The 16,279-nt window shown below is 38.3% G+C and overlaps 1 protein-coding gene across 2 annotated transcripts in view; it reads left to right on the top strand.

Annotated features, from left to right (window-relative positions):
- The window catches only part of capn1 (calpain 1), a 45,227-nt gene that overhangs the window by 15,111 nt on the left and 13,837 nt on the right, over positions 1-16,279 (top strand). For both annotated transcript variants that reach the window (XM_028473829.1, XM_028473830.1), the window contains exons 3-6: positions 5,720-5,789; positions 7,193-7,311; positions 15,549-15,682; positions 15,844-16,012. In XM_028473829.1, coding sequence (XP_028329630.1) covers positions 5,720-5,789; positions 7,193-7,311; positions 15,549-15,682; positions 15,844-16,012 — 492 coding nt within the window. The remainder of the gene's footprint in view (positions 1-5,719; positions 5,790-7,192; positions 7,312-15,548; positions 15,683-15,843; positions 16,013-16,279) is intronic.

The raw sequence follows: 16,279 nt of genomic DNA, 5'->3' as shown, positions 1-16,279 counted from the left end.
TTTTGGTGGTTTTCTCTTGACCACCCGCAAGGCTCCGAGAGCGGTTGCGGTTCACAGCGTACCTAATTGCTCAAGGCTTCAATTGGAAATGCTCCGAGACCGTCAGAAACTAAATAATTCCTCTAGAATTGTTTGATTCGCTCTAGACTTCGTTTGCGTGTTCACGCCGACCAAACGAGGTGGACCATCCGAGCAAACGAATCCTAGAGCAGAACACACCCTAAAGATTTGCCAGAGTTAAAATGTGCGCTAACTTAACATGCTCAAACACATGTTGCTGTTGATCTACTAAACGGGTACAAAGAGGACTACGTTCGTAGAAATACCTGGATACAGGCTGTCACAGACACTTTTCTTCTCCTTTTTGTGACAATATTTACCACAATTTCTTCTGGTTTATTTATTCTCGCACGCCGCGCCTCCCCTGAATAAGTCTGGCGCCTCACACTTTTAAAACCCCTGCTTCATTGGACGTTAAACTTCCCAGAATCGTTCCAAACATGCTAAATGATGGTTAATCAAGTAAACTGTCGTTATTATTTCTGTGGATTCTGTGTTTTCCGTCAGTTTCTGTGATAATGGAAAATCGTAGTCCTTAGTGAAGGTACATTAGTTTTCTAATTTTGCACAGATCTTTGTATATATCAGTAGCAGTGATATCAGAAATCAAGAAGTAAGGTAGGTCTTAACTGTCACAGCTTTACTCACAGATGGCTGCAGTTACTATCGGAGATTTTATTGTTTTCCCTGTTGTTTTTCTTCTTCTATCCGTCCAGCTTTTCTTGACTTCATCTGCTGTTCTTGTTTTCACCACAGCATTGACTTTCTCAGAGCGGTCTCTGTTTACCTTTACTGCTATAAAAGTGCAGTAAAATAATATAATTACTGGCTCATCTTCGACACTTTCTACAAAGACAACAAATGAAATGCAGATGAGGAAAAACCTTGTTTAGTATAATGTTAGTTTTTGAAGAAAAGTGCATAATCTTGCTGTGTGCACCGACTACAGCTTCTTCTTGTAATTACTGTTTTGCATCTGCTTGAATCTAGACCTTCTTTACTTTAATGTGTTCTTATTTTCCCTTTGTTTCAGCATTCATTTAGTACATTTGTCCTTTTTTTTGCACCTTTTGTGCTCTACTCCTCCATCTCCTCACTACATTATAAATAACCAGGCAGCTTGTGGCTGGATGTGACACCACAGAACAAAGCGCAGCTGTCATTATCGCGGCAGACATCACCGTCTCATCATCACAGGTGGATTTAGAGACGCTGTGACGTGGCGCTGCCGTCAGCTGTGATGGTAAAAACGGCACGGCTCGTCTTTTTGCGCAATTTCTCACTGGGACGAAAAAAGTATTTCTGATTCTGATTTAGGACCAAATCCAGCTCAACAAAAGCTAAATCCGGTGAGAGCAAAGGACAAAATCCTACACAAGCAAAGACTAAATCCTGCACAACAAATACTAAAAGAATTTGTTAGCGTGAGCAACGTGAGCAAAGGTCTAAATTTTGCTCAAGCAGAGACTAAATTTGGTGCGAGCAAACAACTTAATTCTGCATGAGCAGAGACTCAATACTGCACAAGCAAGGACTAAATTCTGCTAAAGCAGAGATTAAATCCAGAAAAACAAAGACTAAACTGGGTGTGAGCAAAGGACTAAATTCTCTACAAACATAGACTAAATCCTGCACAAGCAGAGACTAAATCCAGTGTGAGCAATGGATAAATCCAGTCTGAAAGAGGACTAAGTTCAGCGTGATCAAAGACTAAATCCTGCCCCAGCGTAGACCCCTAGCAGAGACTAAATCCTGCCCCAGCGTAGACCCCTAGCAGAGACTAAATCCTGCCCTAGCGTAGACCCCTAGCAGAGACTAAATCCTGCCCCAGCGTAGACCCCTAGCAGAGACTAAATCCTGCCCCAGTGTAGACCCCTAGCAGAGACTAAATCCTGCCCCAGCGTAGACCCCTAGCAGAGACTAAATCCTGCCCTAGCGTAGACCCCTAGCAGAGACTAAATCCTGCCCTAGCGTAGACCCCTAGCAGAGACTAAATCCTGCCCTAGCGTAGACCCCTAGCAGAGACTAAATCCTGCCCTAGCGTAGACCCCTAGCAGAGACTAAATCCTGCCCTAGCGTAGACCCCTAGCAGAGACTAAATCCTGCCCTAGCGTAGACCCCTAGCAGAGACTAAATCCTGCCCCTAGCGTAGACCCCTAGCAGAGACTAAATCCTGCCCTAGCGTAGACCCCTAGCAGAGACTAAATCCTGCCCTAGCGTAGACCCCTAGCAGAGACTAAATCCTGCCCTAGCGTAGACCCCTAGCAGAGACTAAATCCTGCCCTAGCGTAGACCCCTAGCAGAGACTAAATCCTGCCCTAGCGTAGACCCCTAGCAGAGACTAAATCCTGCCCTAGCGTAGACCCCTAGCAGAGACTAAATCCTGCCCCAGCGTAGACCCCTAGCAGAGACTAAATCCTGCCCTAGCGTAGACCCCTAGCAGAGACTAAATCCTGCCCCAGCGTAGACCCCTAGCAGAGACTAAATCCTGCCTGAGAACCGAGTCCAGCACAAGCTGAGACTAAATCCTGAATGAGCAAAGACTAATTACAGCCAAAAAGGACAAAGTCCACCACAAACAAAACGTAAATTTGGCGCGAGCAAAGACTAAACTCTGCACAAACATAGACTGAGGGTCTTTTCACACATACCCCTTTGCTCTGCACCATGCTTCGCTTCCTCCGATACTCCGGTCTTTTTGCGATATGTGAAAGGTCACTGGAACTCTGGTGCGGAGCAAACAAGCAAACTCTGGTCCTCTGAAAAATGTAGGTCTCGGTTCGGCTCCAGGGGAAGCACGGTGCGGTCTTTAACCATGTGAGAAAGCAACCAGGACCAAACATACTGTAGGACTTTACATTAAAGCGCAATGTTAACGGAGCAACTCCATCAGTGACAGCAACGGCACAGCGGCTGCTGCTGAGCTGCGTGCCTGCCCTCACGGTAACAGACACAAGCACACATTCACAACCCAGTGCTCCAGCAGCAACACACACAAATATCCGTCCATCCGTCCATCCATCCATCCATCCATCAATCCATCCATCCATTTTCAGAGTGGCTTTGTCAGCACACACAAAAACACGTCACGTTTCCTCACTCTCTTCCGTATTTCTCCCAGATCATTCATTTATTTTACTCATCTCTGTTTTTTCCAAACTGTTCACATTTGACAGCTCTGTTTTATCTGCGTATATATTCTCATATCTTCACATATTGCACATCTTTACCGGTAAGTTACCGACAAGCTCTGAGCACTGACAAGTGGAGACAGAGCTGAGTCGTCTCTGTGTTTATGTAGAGCATTAGTGCAGCTTGTGGCATCGTGTGATTATGGCTTATTTTGAATGATCATTAATGACTTTTCTGCGGGGATTGTTTTAGGATTTACTTTAGAAACCATAGGAAGAGAAACCAAATATAGGACGTGACGGTGTGACTGTCAGTAGTGACAGGGCAGCGGCACATTGTCACAGCATTGGAGGTTGAAGTATTCTGTCCAATCGGAGACCGACCGTTTTGCCTGCATGACGTTGTTCAGAAAGTTTGGTGCCCTTGGCAAATAGAATGTGTGAAAGTGGAGCAAATAAAAATGCAACAATGTTGCACTACTGTATATGTGTGTGAAAGCACCCTAAATCCTGCACAAGCAGAGACTAAATCCAGTGGGAGCAAAAGCTAAATCCAGTCTGAAGGAGGACTAAGTTCAGCTTGAACAAAGACTAAACCCTGCGCCAGCACAGACTGCTAGCAGAGACTAAATATTGTGGGAACAGAAGGTAAATAATGCACGAGCTAAGACTAAATCCAGAGTGAGTAAAGAGTAAATCCAGCCCAAGAGAGGACTAAGTCCATCCTAAGCAAAAAACTAATTCAGTACAAGCAGAGACTAAATCCAGTACAAGCAGAGACTAAATCCAGTACAAGCAGAGACTAAATCCAGTACAAGCAGAGACTAAGTCCAGTACAAGCAAAGACTAAATCCAGTACAAGCAGAGACTAGATCCAGACTGAACAAGGACTACATCCAACAAGTCCAGCAAGAGCAAAAACTAAACCTGTAGAGAGTAAATTCTACAAAAGCAGAGGCTAAATTCGTTGTGCGCAAAAACATCTCAATACCGCAAGACAAATTTGCAACTTCAGAGGTCAAGAGAGACAGAATCCAAGTAAGAGAGTATATATACAGTATTTACAATAGAGTATGTAATATACCTCCATAAGTGCAGACGGCCACATGTGCAATCAATGCCATCGTGGGTTATTTCAGTCTCCAAAATGAATAAATGAATACACTTTGCTAAGGTTTTAGCAGATGTTAGATATTCCACAACCCCAAAAATCTAACTGAGATATTTATAGCGCGTGTGTGCGTGTGCGTGTGCGTGTGTGTGTGTGTGCGTGTGTGTGCGTGCGTGTGTGTGTGTGTGTGAGACCATGGGGAGATATCAGTGAATTCAAGCATTACTCTGATGGTTTGCGTTGGTAGGAATGGATGGACTAGTTCTTTTTATAGCGGCTCGTAGAGCTTCTCACGCTCCTCATGCCGAGGAGCAGAAGGTTCTTCATGCAGAATGTATCAGGAAACATGAAGCACGCTTTTTCCCAAAACGTTCCTGAGGTGAACACGAACACATTCTACAAACAACTGTCAGCGGTCGTCTAGACTTTAGACTCTTCTATATTTGTTCTCTGCTGCCCAATGTTTTATTTTTTTATTAATCATCTACATTTCTCAGTTTGAAGAAACAAGCTGTCATTTTGTTACAAAAAAACAGTTATTGTAAGAAAATAGAATAACATTAATGATGACAACAATATTAATAACGACAACAACAAGACCAATAATTACAACCAAAGGGAAGATGACAACAACATTTATTGACAACATCACCAATAATGACATAACAATGACAACAATACGACAAAAACAATAGCGACAACAATGAGGACAACAACAACAACAACAGCTGATAATTGCACTAATGACAACAATACCAAAAACAACAATACCAACAAAAATGACAATAGCAACAACAACACTGACAATATCAACAGTAACAACAACAAAAAATACCACCAACAACAATGATCACAATACCAAACAACTATAACGACAACAACAACAATAATGACAAGAATACCAACAATAACAACATTGACATTACCAACAACAATACCACCACCAACAACCAAAATACCAACAACAATGACAACGATACAGACAACAAAAACAATAACAACAACAACAAAAATAACAACAGTGACGACAACGACAATTGACATGACAACAACAAAAAATACAGACCACAATGAAAAGTTCCGTCAACATTGATGACAATAACATTAATAACATGTATGTAATAAATAAATGCACATTTTTCTTAAAAAGGAAGCAAATTGGTTGGTATTGTGAAGTAATGGGTTTTATTTTCTCTAGCGTATTTATATTTAAGCTTTAATTAAGCTTAATTAAGCTTTAATTAAGTAAAAATATATTGTATCCCATGACTCAGTTAATTACCAAATATTCCAAAGCACTAGTTCATTCTTTAGCTAATATAAGGGAAATTAAATGCTTAAATACAAAAACTAATCGTTTTTTTTTTTTATTTGAACGTGTGTGTGTATGTGTGTGTGCATGTGTGTGTGTTTCCAGGAGTTTTGCCGACGGCCAGAGTTCATTGTGGACGGAGCCACTCGCACAGACATTTGTCAGGGAGCTTTGGGTGAGTGTGTCAGTCACTGCTGCCCTTCATTTGAAATGACATATATTTTGTTTATTTTATCTTTAGTTTCAACCATCCATTCATACATTTCTCTTCCAGAAAAATAAACACACAAAGTCACTGCTTGTGTGCATGTTTTTTTATGGGCTGCAGTGGATTGAAGTCATGAATCAGTAAATCTTCCTTGTTCTGCAGAAACACTGACAATGGAAAAACAAATAATGTTCACCTTTAGTAGTATTAGTATTATTAATAATCCAGAATGTTTTTACACCTTTAAGATCGCAATTTGTTTCTAGCGTTTTCAAATAATTAATTATGTTTGAATTAAGGGATTCATATTAAAGGTGATTTAGTCAAAGTGAAGCAGGTCAGATGGTGATTTATCACAAAACATTTTTAAGTTCTCTGCCACATAAAGATCATAAAGGGTCCTTTGTCTTAATGTGTTTTGTTGTCAATTTGCGTGTTTTTGTTGTTGTTTAATGTGTTTTTTGAGTGATTTTTGTATTTTCTCTTATTTTGTGTGTTTTACTAGTTGTTTGAGTCTTTTTGGCGACATCTTGCATATTGTTCTTGTTTTATAACCTTTTTTTTGTGATTTAGTGTATTATGAGTGTTTTTGTGTATTTGTGTTTCAGGAGGGTTTTTTTGTGTATATTTATTGTCGTTCTGTGGGTTTTTCTGTTATTTTTGTGTATATTTGTAGTCGTTTTGTGTGTTTTTTATGGTATTTTTTGTGTGTTTTTGCTTTTTGTGTCATTTTGTGTGTTTTTGAGGTCATCTTGTGCGTTTATTTTTTGGGGCTGTATAAAGTGAATCTGCTTTAGAGCATCTATGACATCAGTTCAAATTATTGGATGTGCTTAATGCATTAACCCCAGAATCACATTTTTTACGTCGACTCAATCCTCTACAAATTTAGTCGACTACGACTAAAATAAATCCTGAGAATTTAAATAAATCTAAAACTGAATCAGACTAAATACAGATTTTGCTGTTTTAAGAAGACTAAATCTGTAGATTAAGTAGTTAACTATCAATAGTGTCTTCATGTGGTATCTTCCAACATAAACATAACTTCTGATTGGCTCATTTGCCGTTATGTCCCGCCCCTTCAGACAAATACGCCCCTACATCACAATTAGCCACTAATTTGGCCAAAATAATTCTCTATAATATAAAAGAGAGGACAATGTTACACTTTGGTGAGGGGGAAGGGAAGAGGGGAGAGGGAGTAAGGGTAGGACAAGGAGTGCGGAAGAGTCGACTATTTTAAATTCCCCAAAATTAAATTAAATATTTGTCTTTTTACTCATGAATTTCACGGAAAGTGTCATGATTTTCAGTCTAATAATTCTTACTACCCGTGTGTGTTTTTGTGTGTGTGTGTGCGTGTGCAGGTGACTGCTGGCTCCTGGCCGCCATCGCCTCGCTCACCCTGAACGATAACCTTCTCCACAGGGTGGTTCCTCACGGCCAGAGCTTCTCACAGGGATACGCCGGCATCTTCCACTTCCAGGTGAGCCACCGTCACTCCTTCACTTTGACACTTTGACCGCAAAACGACGCCAAGAACACAGAAGATGAACCGATGAACACAAAATGACTCAAACCTCCCCTCATAAAACAACAGAAAATTACACAAAATGACTCGAAAAACCCAAAATGACAACAACATTACGCAAAATTATTTCATAAACACTCAAAACAACAACAGAAACATTAAAAAAAGACTTTTTATGACGTCTTTTTTGGTTGTCCAGACGACTCTGGCGACTACATTATATTAAAAATCAATATAAATGTCAAGCGGCTGTCACTGTCTTTGTAGCCGCTGCAGCGGGAGGGCTGTACACTTCCTCTACTTACTCGGGCTAAATGAAAGTGGAATACTCCTTGAATACACCTTTTATTTATTCACCCATCGGAATGAAATAAATCACTCTCTTCTGGGTGGTTGCCATGGTAGTTCGTGTGATCTTTGCTCAATTGATGATGGCTTTTTATGCACGTAAGTAACCCAGTTTACATACTCAGGTTTTATTTACCCACTTCATACCAGCTGTAATGGAATTAGATACCCAGAGTTTCCCATTGTGGGGTTTGTTGACCCAGAGTTTGTTAACCCTTCTTTATGGAATACACCTCAGATAACAAAGAATAACTCCCCTCACAAAACAACGTAAAAACGCAAAATTAGAACCAAAACCTGACAAAAGCACAGAAATGTGCACAAAACACAAAATTACAACAAAATGACACAAAATGACAAAAAAAAAAATACTGAAATTGATTTAAAAAAACATCCCAAACAACAACAAAAGCAATGCAAAACGACAACAAAGAAACGAAAAAAATGACCCGGAAAACACACAAAATGAGTCCAAGAACACGATCATCGACAGAAAAACTCATAAAATGACAACAAAAATACACTAAATGACTCCAAAAGCCAACAAAAGAACAGATAAACACAAAAAAACCCTCACACAGAACAACAGAAACACACTCAAAACAACGTAAAAACACAAAATGAGAACCAAAACCTCACAAAAGTACAGAAATGTACAAAAAAATGACTCAGAAAAGACCAAAAATTACACAAAGAGAGAAATACTGAACATAATTTCAAAAACACCACAAACAACAGCAAAAACAATCCAAAACGACAACAAAAATGACCCAGAAAAAACACAAAACAAGAAAATGAGTCCAAAAACACACAAAATAAGAGAAATACACGATCCCCTATTGTTCTCCTCTGTATTAATAATAAGTACAGTGGTTTTCTAAATGATAACAGAAGCTTTGATAATGTGGCCATCAGATCTTTGTGAGTTTGTACTTTACCTTCATATCTCACAGTATCTAATCTGATTGTCTATAAATCATTTTCAAGTCATGTTTGGTTTTTACGTCTGAGTCACTGCATAACTAATCTCTCACACACACACACACGCACACACACACGCACACACGCACACACACACCCAGCCACTGGCAACAGGAGGCGACTAAATCAGGCCCACGCTCCACCCTTTTCTTACCGTAGCTGGATTTCTAAAGTGCAAACAATGTGTTGATTACGATCAAGGTGGAACTGTGTTTACATGTTTTATCTGATCTCAGACCTCAGCTCAGCTCACTGTGACACTGCGATTTACATACACGTCATTTATAGACATTGCATAGGTTTCATTTATTAGTGATTATGATTAGAAGAAGTTTTTAATTTAAAAAAACAGATTCTCAAACCTCTCAGACCAAAACTCACAATGCCCCTCCCCCACAGATACTATTAAACATATAGGCATGAGTATATCACCAAATGTAAATGAACTAATTCAACTAAACCTGGATCCACTGTTGGATAAAATCATGTAAATGATAATCTGGATTATATGTAATCTGTTGGTTTAATTTATTAGTATGTGATGATTAGGATTATCTGTAGGTTTGATTTATTAGTAAATACTGATTAGGATTATCAGTAATCTGTATGTTTGATTTATATGCAAATGATAATCTGGATTATCTATAATCTGTAGGTTTTGATTTATATGTAAATTATAATTTGGATTATCTGTAATCTGTAGGTATATGTAGTACTAATCTGGATTATTTCTAGTCTGTAGTTTTTATTTATTATTAATTGATAATCTGGATGAAAACAATTATCTGGATTATTGATAACATGTAGGTTGCATTCATAGCTAACAGTACACTAAGAGCTATTTGTGGCTAATTAAAGGATGAATCCATTGTGTGTGTTTTATCCCGTCATAAAATCAGTTTGTGTTTACATCAGATTAAGAGTTTTGATGTCGTATTCCCGTCCATGGTCACAGAGAGACGTAAAAGGTAAAAAGAGCGTGTGAAGCGTGGACGTACGTGTGACACACTCAGAGACTCACTCAGACATGAATCAGACTACATGCTCAGTCCCAGAGGACGTAACAGGCAGGCTGACACATGTAGCTGGCAGCACTCACTCTATTCATGCATATATTCACACACACTGAACATGGGTGTTTGGAGGAGGGAGGAGCATCGCTTTATCGCCGTCTAACCTCATTTAAAACTGCTGGAGACGATCATTGTCCATCAGATAAAGACATAGATCAATAAATCAGATCATTGGCTGAAAAATAGATAAATAAGGTTGAAAATGGCCACTTGAAAGTTTGTTTTCATCTCCACTGGAGACACTGTTTATTGACATTGTCAGAAAAGTTTGGTGCCTTGCATTATGGGATGTGGAGTCCGTACACCAGTGTCTCTTAACCTTGGGGTCAAGACCCCATGTGGGGTCGCAAGACACTGGGAGGGGGTTGCCCGATGCCTTCAAGAAATTAAGTATATTTTGGAAACAATTTGAGCCTTTTTGTGCTTTTTTTTTTTTTTTAATCTTTTTTCTGTAACTACACCAAACTTGCCATATTTTAACCTATTTTCATCACTTTTTTCCACTTTCAAGACACATTCCACCATTTTTCCCACCTAATGTCACATATGTTGACCCAATATTGTCACTTTTAACCTCTTTTCACCATATTTAATGCTTATTTTTGCAAATGTAACCACATTCACGATTTCCAGTTTAAACTAATTGTTCTGGAAACGTCGCCCCCTGTGGTCACATATCTTTTTCAGGGCCACAACTGTTTTTATTCTCTTTTGGTAAACAAAAAAGGTTGTTTACATCGACATCGTTAACTTTTCTTCATTATTTACAGCAACCAAAAAACATCACAAATTGGCATTTTGACTGAAAAAGCTGCCAAATGATCTAAAAATCAGTCTGAACGTTTCACGCCAATAGAAAACAATGGGATGTTTACAGGCAATGGGGCCCTGTGACATCATCAATCACGTGATTTGAAGATGGTGGAACACAGGCTCTAAAACTGAAAAGTAGACTAATTTTTAAAAGTTAAACTAATATAGTGCATAATAAGTTGTTTTGTTAGATCTTCTAATAAGAACACTTCAAAGGTTTTAGGCCACATTTGTAAAAACAGTGGAGGATCCTTTAAAAGTATTTCCACTGGTGAGAAACTGGTTTTCCACCTCTCATTGTGTACACACCAGTACATGTTGGAGCCTGGAATGCTAATGATCCTGTTGGTGGAGTCTTTCCCTCACCCGGGTGATCCTAAACTAGCAGCCATCGTCTGCATCTCATGCATTAAAAATGATTCAAACAGGCCTTAAACAGATCAGAATTATACGTTAAGGTTTCATTTATTCGGACAACTCTTCCTCAGGAAATCCACTTTGATCTCCTCACGTTTCGACTGTCAAGTGCCAGTCTGCGTCAGAGGCGTCTGCTGATTGCTTTGATGTTTGCATTGAAGTTTTAATAATTCCTGCGAGATTATTATTTTTTTGTTTAATATGTTAAGTTTTTGTTTATTCAGACAACGGTTTCTTGGAAAAATCCACTTTGATCTCTTGACATGATTCGACTGACAACTGCCAGTCTTCGTCAGAGGTGTCTGCTGATTGCTTTGATGTTTCCTTGACCTCCATGTAATAATTTCAGCAACATTCTTTTTGGATAATATGTTTGATTAGAGGCGGAATTCTTCCAGCAACATTCATTTTCTCTTCTTTTTGAATATGTTAAGGTTTCATTTATTCAGACAACTGTTCCTTCGGAAATACACTTTGATCTCATGACATGATTCGACTGACAACTGCCAGTCTTCGTCAGAGGAGAGTTGTCTGCTGATCGCTTTAACGTTTCCTTTGAAGTTGCCTTGACTTCCGCTTAATAATTCTTCAGAATACTGTTTATAAGCTCTTTACATCAGTTGCCTTTGAACTAATCCACAGATCTCACCTGAGACCCATTAGATTAAAGCTCATTTCTGCATATTTAACCCAGTCCTTGCTCTGTATGGATGCATACGTTCTGCACAGCTGCTCACAGATGCATTAACCTGTTAAATGCAAATAAATAAAGGCTGAACGCTCGAGTTTCCTTCGTAAACAGCTGTCCCACTTTTTTTTTTCCAGCTGTTGAGTGTTTGTGTGGATGCGGTTTCTGCAGTTTTTCCCAGGATTCCCATTTGAATTTTCAGCCCCAGGATGGATTACAGAGGCGTGCATGAGTCATCCCAAATGTTATTAGGAGAACTGGTAGATGGGGAGGGGGGGGGGGGGGGTGTTCACTGTGCAGGAGACAAAAGGAGGGTGAGGGGGGATGAATTATAAAGCAGCCAATCTCAGTCTGAAACCAACCAGAACTGGGTCAGAATTCCTGATCCTCCTCCTCTAATGGCTCAGGATTGGTTTGCAGGATAAAAACATCTCCCAGCATCGCTCAACCTTCCAATAGACGATGCACGAGTGTGTCTCAGTATGGGAAAGCTCCGTTTCTGCATGGCAGTGGTTAGTTTGGAGTGTGTGTGTGTGTATGTGTGTGTGTGTGTGTGTGTGTGTGTGTGTTTGTGTGTGTAAATATGCATTATTAATGTCAACAACAAAGACACAACACTCACATTTAAGAAGCAGTAGAGCGACAAATACAATCCCTAAAACAAAAATGACTGAATTAATTGTAGTAATTAAATGAATACATGTGATAAATATATACAATAGGTTTCATATTTTATCATATGTGACAAATTTGATAGTTAATAGTAATTTATGTAGGAAATACTTGTAATAAATGTCATGAATATAATTGTAGTAATTTGATAACAAATGTGATAAATAAAATAGTAATAAATGTAATACATATCATAATTGTATAGCACATGTAATAGATATAATATTAGTGATACATGTAGGAAATATAGTGCTTGTAATAAATGTTTTACTTATAATAATCATAATTATGTTATAACAAATGTGATAAATACAATAATTGTAATAAACATGATAAATATAATAATTGTATAACAAATGTAATATGTATAATATTTGTAATAAATGTAGGAAATATAATAAATGTAATAAAATGAATAGGTAACATTTTAATTAAAATAAAACATTTTAATTAATCTAAATAACTAACAGACTATCTACTAAAATAATTTGAATTATAAAAAGCGATTGAGTGACTCAGAATTAACATGCGACAACAATTGACAAATAAATCAAATTAAATGTTATTATAATAACACATTATGTTATTTAAAGGCGCCTTTCCAGTTTTCAACTTTGTCTACACTGTTAGGATAAATGTAAAAAAAATATAACATTTCATGAATAAATCCTGTTTTATGTTTCCTGGGGAAAGAATAAAACTAACTCCTAATCTGAAAGTCAAAGTAGTGCTTGTGTACTAGCATGCTCGCCCTGGGCTATTCGTGTGTGTGTGTGTGTGTGTGTGTGTGTGTTGGCTGCAGTCAGCTGTAATGTGATGAAGATCCTCCCAAAGGTGCCTTCATCTCTTCAGGGCATCCATCCATTTGTTTCTAATTGTCCCTCTGTGCTACACACACGCACGCACGCACACGCACACACACACACACACACACACGCACACACACACACGCACACACACACACACGTCTTTAGGCTGACAAAGACAGACGATTTTCATAAACCTAAATATTAAATTCCCCCCCTCTTGGTTTCCATGGCGATCCAAACCCAACTGCTTTTTTTCGGCTAATGTTGTGTTGTTAGCATTAGCATAAGATCTCACTGCACTGCTCGTGTGCTAATGCCCCGTTTGATTTAGAAATGAGAGAGAGGAGTGTAGACTGGGATCTGCTTCTAAAGTAAAGCTTGAAGAACGAGATGAAAGCCAATGACCTACTGTATAGAACTCTGTGACCACAGGGGGCGACATTTCAGCAGCAACGTTAAATATAGAAATAAACATAAACATTGCTGTTAATTAGTGGTTCTCAAACTTTTCAGACAGCGACCCCCCAAAATAAAGGTTTTCAGAGACCAGGGACCCCCACTGTAGCTGGAGGTGGTTGAACACAGTCATGTGGAGACAGGACCATCTATAAGGGGGATAAAGGGGAGAGATTTATGGGGTCCATCCATAAAGTCAGTAAAATGATGGTCTATTGTTCTATGAATCTGTGATAAACACATTTATTTATTTATCTGAATAATATTCACTGTTATACAGGAAGTTTATTATTGTTATTTGTGCCATAGTATATAGTCATCTTAAAGATGTAAATCCTTGTTTTAATCAGAAATAAAATGGATTAAAAGTGACCAAAAATGGTGGAAAAGGTGGTGAAATGGGAATTTCAAAACCACAGAAATTGGTTAAAAGTAGCAAATTACAAAAATGGAGAGAGAAAGTGGTAAAAAGTGTCGATATTGGCCTAAAAGTGGAAGTAAATGGGCAAATAATGGGCATGGCAAATTGTGAATGTGGTTAAATTGTCAAAAATAAGCATGAAATATGGTGAAAAGAGGTTAAAAGTGACAACAATGGGTCAACATGTGTCACATTAGGTGGAAAAGGTTTAGAAGTGCCCAAAATGTCTTGAAAGTGGAAACAATGTGCAGAAAAGGCACCGAAATGTGATGGAGAAGTGGCAGAAATGGGAGTAATGCAGCAAAAATGCATTAAAAAGAGTCAAAATATGGCAAGAAAAAGTGATAAAACAGGTTAAAATATGACAAGTTTGGTGTAGTTGTAGAAAAAGGGTCAAAATAATTAGAAATGGTCTCAAATAGTTCAGAAAATATTCTTCGTTTCCTCAAGACATCTGGTGACCCCCTCCCAGTGTCTCGGGACCCCAAATGGGACCCTGACCCCAACGTTGAGAACCCCCGGTGTAAAGCACAGGAGTATTTTTACACCAATGTGTAATATGATGATGGTAGTTTTTAACAATGCAAACCACTTTTTCTGAAATCTATCAATTTGACCATAAACATCAAATTATTTGAATACATTTCTTTTTTTTAAATTGTTTAATAAAAACCTGAGTGAGTGAAATATGAATAACCTCACTGTAACAGCCTTCAGTTGTCTTTTCTGCCCCCTGCTGGACAACACATTTACTGCTATTACCTTTCAAATCATTGTACTGTGGGAGAACCTGCAATCTAAGCTCAGTAAGATCAACGATAGGTTGGAACTCGCTCTTCTAACACACATGCAGTCAGATTGTTTAAAACTCAGGCTTTTGTTTTGGTGGGGTTTTTTTTTTTTACACTTTGTCACAAAATGACAAATAAAGCACACAGAACTACAGCAAAAACACACAAAATGACCAAAACAATACACAAACTGACATGAAAAATAAACATAATGACAACCAAAGTGCAGAAAATGACACTAAATGACAGAAAAAAAACTAAGTGACAGAAAACTACAGAAAATGACATCAAAAATACACAAAATGACCAAAACGACACCCAAAATGCCATAGAATAGGAAGAGAAATGCACAATATCGCAACAGAAATTCACAAACTGACATAAAATGCACAACAGAATTACATATAATGTCAACAAAAGTACACCAAATGACAGAAAAAATGTAAATAATTAAAGGAAACAATGACTCGAAAAAACATTGAAAACAATCAAAAAAATACACCAAATGACAGAGTAATGCACACTATTGCAACAGAAACTCACAAACTAACATAAAATGCACAACAAATGACAACAGAAATATAAAAACCGACAAGAAAAGTAGACGAAATGACAATAAAATGCACAAAATTACAGCAAAAATATAAATGACAACAAAAAAACCCAAAAATGACTAAAAAGTAACTGAACCCTGTGTGTGTGTGTGTGTGTGTGTGTGTGTAGTTCTGGCAGTTCGGTGAGTGGGTGGAGGTGGTGATTGACGACCGTCTGCCGGTGAAAGACGGGAAGCTGCTGTTCGTGCACTCTGCAGAGGGGACGGAGTTCTGGAGCGCTCTGCTGGAAAAGGCCTACGCCAAGTAAGAAGCTGCACTGCCTCTTTTATTTTGAAGGGTTTTTGTTCAGTTTCATCATCACAGTATGAATTGTGGAGCTTTGTTGACATGTTGAGTTTCTACAGACAGGAAGAGCTTGTGTTCACACACACACACACACTGAGATACTATGTGATGTGTCACAGGCTGAACGGCTGTTATGAAGCGTTATCTGGAGGAAGTACGTCAGAGGGCTTTGAGGACTTCACAGGAGGAGTGACGGAGATGTTTGATCTGGATAAAGCTCCGTCTGACCTGTACAGCATCATCAGCAGAGCCATAGAAAGAGGCTCACTGCTGGGATGCTCCATAGACGTCAGTGCACCACGCACACACACACACTTTAGATTTCACTTTGTTCTGTTTTATTTTACTTTGTTTTACAGTTTAAAGAAAAAGTTTTTGTTTTGTTTGATTTCATTTTGTTGTTTAGTTTCAGTATTTGTTCAATTTAATTTTCTTTCATATTGTCTTTGTTTTATTTAGTTTATTTTATTTTTCAATTTTTTGTTTTGTTTCATTATATTTGGTTTTCATTTTATTTCATTATATTTGGTTTTTGTTTTATTTAATTTGTTTTAT

Source organism: Gouania willdenowi, chromosome 18, assembly GCF_900634775.1.
Source record: "Gouania willdenowi chromosome 18, fGouWil2.1, whole genome shotgun sequence".
NCBI lineage: Eukaryota > Metazoa > Chordata > Actinopteri > Blenniiformes > Gobiesocidae > Gouania > Gouania willdenowi.
Note: the sequence above shows the minus strand (reverse complement) of the source record. Positions and strands in the feature narration are given on the sequence as shown.